The sequence below is a fragment of the Trachymyrmex septentrionalis genome, unplaced genomic scaffold (assembly GCF_001594115.1).
Source record: "Trachymyrmex septentrionalis isolate Tsep2-gDNA-1 unplaced genomic scaffold, Tsep1.0 scaffold83, whole genome shotgun sequence".
NCBI lineage: Eukaryota > Metazoa > Arthropoda > Insecta > Hymenoptera > Formicidae > Trachymyrmex > Trachymyrmex septentrionalis.
Genome location: NW_017306018.1, coordinates 1493074 through 1498451, shown reverse-complemented (window position 1 = coordinate 1498451; position 5378 = coordinate 1493074). Strand labels below are relative to the sequence as shown.

General features: G+C 35.9%; 1 protein-coding gene across 1 annotated transcript in view; it reads left to right on the top strand.

Moving 5' to 3' along the window:
* LOC108755145 (protein stum) overlaps positions 1-3179 on the top strand; it is a 32652-nt gene extending 29473 nt beyond the window's left edge. The window contains exons 6-9 of the mRNA XM_018497990.1: positions 798-1050; positions 1529-1655; positions 1803-1997; positions 2396-3179. Coding sequence (XP_018353492.1) covers positions 798-1050; positions 1529-1655; positions 1803-1997; positions 2396-2520 — 700 coding nt within the window. The 3' untranslated portion in view covers positions 2521-3179. The remainder of the gene's footprint in view (positions 1-797; positions 1051-1528; positions 1656-1802; positions 1998-2395) is intronic.
* The last annotated feature ends 2199 nt before the right edge of the window (positions 3180-5378 follow it).

The window sequence follows — 5378 nt, the reverse complement described above, 5'->3', positions numbered from 1 at the left end:
CACACACACACACACACACACACACACACACACACACACACACACACAACACAGGAAAAAATCAAACTTGAAATTTGAAAATTGGATTCAAATTTTATTTCGTTCAGAATTGTGTATAACGTTCGGAATTGTATCATCTTATCCTACAAATAGAATATTAAGTATTATTATATCAAGAGAATAGAACATTTTTAAGGGCAAATAAAAATGATGATAAAAATAGGAAATTTACGGAAAAAAGTAATTCTCCGTAAAAGAATCACGCGCGAAGATACTCCATCGTATTGATTCTTAGTTTCACTTGGATCACTCTTCAACTGTTACCTTTACTTAATGTTAGTTACAAACTTGCTTCCAGAACTTTTTGGATGTTTGGAAACTCGATTTCTTGTAATTTTTCTTTGCTTCGTACATATATCTTTCTTTCCTTTTCTGTATTATGCTCTTTGCTAAACTTTGCTATTACATATTTATATTTTCTATTTCTAGATTTCTTATCAGCGCAAGTTGTCCGATTTCTGAATCGAAATCTTTCAATTTTAGAGAATACTCAAACGCTTTTCGTTAAATATTCTCATGAAAATTTGTATTCGAAAAGAGACATTAATTTTCAAGACGCTTTTAAAAAAGCGATGATTTAAAAAAAGATCACGTCACTTCTCGAATTTTTTGTAAACTTTTGTGATTTATTTATCACGTTATCGAATTACTTATTGTCAGAGTTACTGCGAGTTTTGAAAGAATTTTGGGGATTTGCAAATTTTTTAATTTCGCGTTACGAAATGTTTTACTGACAGATGCGTCCGTACGAAAGATCGAGGATCTTTATCTTTGCGAGAGAGATTACGAGAGCTCAAATGTTGTACGAGAAAATCGAGGATCGCCCCTGCCGAGCCTACCGTTTGCTGCCCGCCCGAGAGGAGATGCGGTGTGCTCTGCCGTCGTGCATTTAGCTGTTGCAAATGCAGCTGCAAACGCGCGGAACAACGCACAAGAAACACACGTGCCAAGCACAGTCTTACGAGCGTGGCTCCGCCACCAGTATCGGAGGTATATGGATACTTTTTATTGAGATACAAATTATCGATGAAGACAAATCGCCTCCTTTCAATTTTCGAACTTTTTATTCGCAGCCTGTCCGATCTTTGAAAGTCTAGTTTCAGTATTGGACTTTTCTTGAAATATCATTTAAAGTACTGTCATTTTTCTGCAAAAAGTTGTAATTGTTTCAGAGGCGTCACGAAAATTGCAATTATGATTTTAATAATACAAAAATTATAATAATAGTTTTTTTTTAAGTTTTATTATTTTATTATTTTTAAAAACTTTACGTGAGAGAGAGGGAGACTTATATAAAACGAAGATACGGAAAGTTTCAAACCGCGTGAATCAATATTTTCGAAGTAAACGTCTCGTAGGAAGTGTGCCACACGTTGGTCCACACGGCAAAGATAACAATTTAGAAATCTCTAGAAATTTCTAGACAGTTTTTCTTATTTATGTATAAACCCGATGCGTAATGTTGTAGGAACCGAAGGCTAAGATACCGGATGTCCTGGTAGAACATAATTCTGTCATGCGAGGCGCCATTCCTTGTCTGCCGGTCCCTCTCGCCTGGTTTTGCCTAGTATGGAATTTCCTACTACCCGGCACTGGTACGATTAATTTAAACATTGATATCAACGTCTCTCGAAAGCAAAGTGTTCCATTGAGAAGCCATTATCGATTTTCGAAATATTCAGTGATTTATCCCTTACAATCAGTATTCCTTCTTCAATTATAATTTAATTAAATTCGCTTAGGAACCGTTTGGAGTGGCCTGTTCAATTTGTGCACTGGACAGCCAAGATTTTCCGCCGTCGCCGGAGTGAGATCACGACTTGGTGCATTGATCGTCAATCTCATCGTGGGCGTGGGCCAAATGTTTACCGTTCTGTTCTGTCTCGTCGGATGGGGCTGGAGCATTTGGTGGGGCGTCACCATGGTCCGCTTAGCTAGTAAGCAATTCTGTGTGATAGCTTAAATAAAACTATCTAGCTACTGAATTACTAGACAAAAGTATTCGAATTTATTCACAATAAGCAAATTACCTAAAACTACATCATTACATAAAATAACACTCTACATCTAATTTGTTTGCGTGATTATGTGAGATTTTAAGGGTTATTTTCTTTCGGAAATATATATTTTTTAAATGTTACTTTATTGTGGAGAAAAAAAGGTCGATTTATTTAAGAAATTGAATTATTTCTAAAGAATTATTATCGCTAATTTATTGAACTGCTAATTTATGCTTTTTTATATAATCTAGATAAAATTTTTGATCTCTAGACTAGAATGTGTAATAAAATTTCACAATGTCTGACGCGACATATAAAACGACATTAAATTACAGGGAAATACAAGCGGTTCAAGATTTCGGAGGCCACTAACAATGACCCTGAGAGAGGGGGTGAGCCGGCTGCCCTACCTCCTGGCGTGCCGAGTCAAGCCCTGCGAGGAATGGAGAGGGCGCGATGATGAATTTTTAATAAAGAGGAGAGCGCGACCGTCCTCCGATTATCTAAAGATATTTTGTATCTCATCCGACAAGTCTTCGCGTTTCGCTTAATCGTACCGAATTGAAGATTATCGAATAAAACTATTGCTAACGCGAATATAAGCATCTTGTACAAACGGTTATATATATTTGTGAAGACGATATATACATATTTGTGAAGACAATTAGTCGATAAGAGAACTTTCCTCGGCTATGATGAAGAGGGGAGATTAATTAAGAAACTTGCGACAATATGCTAAGCCGTACGAAAAGTTCGACATTGAAAAAAAGGCTGTAAATTATTAAAACGGTACCTTTTTGCCTCGTGCCTTTTTCCTTCCAACATATTTATTCCTCGTTATTCTTGGAAAGGAAGGAGAATCTTTATCGAAGCTGATAATGAAATCTGTAAGTATTGTATAAACCGGGAATCTTGTACCGCACAAAAACTTTTCCCTGGCGCGGTTTAGCATGTTATTGCATCAGAATCTTCAATTCAATGAGAAATTTCTCATAAGGAAGTATCGCCGAGATTCTCGTGCAGGATGCTAGTAAAGTCTCTACTCTATTTTTACGAAGTTAGCATTATGTGTGGCGCTTATATGTTGTATCTTTTTAAAATGTTAATAAGGCATCACATGTCGTGTTTTATTTGTACACTGAAAAAAAATACTAAACTTTAAGAAACATTTATTTGAATAGTTCTAAGTAAATATTTACTAATGTAAATATATATTTATTTGACACACAAGACCATTGATTTAACTTAACTATCATTTTTTTATCGAACAAATATGTATTTATTTACCGCAAGTAAATATTTATTTGGTACTAATCAAAAAAATATATATTAAGCTTTAGTAAATTTTTCTTTTAGTGTAGAAAATTATTTCTTGATCTTGATATAAATAATTGTTTCTTAACGATGTATTATAATCAATTGAAGTATTATAAACAATTTCAGGAAGATTAAAAAAGAAGCTGAGAGCTTCTTCATCGATCTAGGAAGATTTGAGACTCGCGAATCGTTCCTTTTCCAAGTTTTCTTGCGGCGCCGTTCCTGAAAATTTTTGCTCTCGCAGGAATTCAAAGACCGATGCTTTCACAAAATAGACAGAGACTTCGCAAGCGCCTCACATTTTTCTACGCAGCGAAAACTTTCGTTCTCGTCGACGAAAGGTTCAGGTTTTTTGTAAAGCTGGCGGTTTGTACGCGCGTAATGCTCGCGGCCTATCAGAATCCGATGACGTCCTTAAAGATTAATCGCTTTCAGTGAAAGCATCTTTAACCGAGGCGTTCTTTCAAAATGTACTCGTTGCGTCGATGAGGATGATTTACGGGAGGGAAATAGATCGCATTTGGCTACGACGGTAACTGTCGCAACGTCGAAATGGAATTCCGGTGTGCGCGAGTAGATATTAGACTTATATATACGATAGCTAAGCTTGGGATCTTCGGGGCGGGATTACCGCAATTTCCGGAGACGCGGTCTTGAAGCGATATCGATGGGATAATTACGTTTTGAAAAAACGCGCTTTATATTTTTACAAGCGTAACATACACATATACATATGTACAAGTACTCCGAGACTTACCCAATTAGACTTATACTCGTAACTCTTGTAAATATGAAAATACATTACTTACGTCAATTTTTAATGTAACACCTGCCTCTGGAAATACTTGCTCTCCCCCTTCTTCTTCCCCTCTGCGATCGCTATTACTTTTCGCACATGCGTCTTTACAATACACCTCCATTATCCTTTCCGTTCTGTTTGCTAGTACATACATTTTGCTTGTCTACTTTGCTACGTATACATATATACATATAAATATATAAATATATATATTTTTTTATTTAAAACGAGATGGACACGCAGTTGGAGCTTTCCTTCTACGTGCAAAATGGTTAAAATGGAAGAGGAAACAGTCGTCAAAGAGTGATAGGAAAAAAGGACAGCAAACGAAAGCTGGATTTTAGGAGGAAAAGCTCATTTTGGCACAGTTCATTGCTGTTCGTCATCGTTTTCACGTATTACGACGTTGCAAGATGCTCAAGTTCAGAGAGACGTGCGCATGCTCGTGAAATACAGAGAATCTAGTGAAACTACTGCCCTTCTACAAGCATGCAAATCGACCGCATGCCCAAGTAGCTCTATTTCAAGCAACCGATGTGATCTTATCAAGATCGCGTTATTTTTGTTTTTTTGTTTTTTTTTTTATCGAAGGCCTCGCGACCAACAGAATTCGCCGGCTCGCGCTTTGGTTTCACGCGTGGATTCGATCATGCGTATGTGAAGATGTTGGTCCATGTAGTCCGTGTTATCTGTGTGGATGGACGACCGAGCCGCCTGTTTTCTCATCGATCTGTGTGTATGTCGATCTTTGTCCGGTGGGTATTCTTTTCATCTATGAATCCTGTAACTGTTCAATTCTCTCGTTAGTTCGGGATTGATTTCGTTGCATCGATAAATGGTAACTGCAGACAAATCAACGTGCGTTCAGTGGTTCTTTTTTTTTTTCACTACAATTGGTTTTCACTACAATTGTGCCTTCAGTTCTTTTCTGAACTTAAAAGTACATTGAAAAAAAATTTAGTAAATTTTAATACATATTTTTCTAAACAGTTACTGACAATAAATAAACATTTACTTACAGTAAATAAATATTTACTGAATAAAGAAATGATATTTGAATCAAATTAATAGATTTGATATCAAATATATGCTTACATTTAGTAAATATTTACTTAAAACCATTCCAAATAAATATTTATTAAAATTTAATACTTTTTTAGTGCATCAAAATCAATTCTAATAAAGAATCACTGAGCACTGAT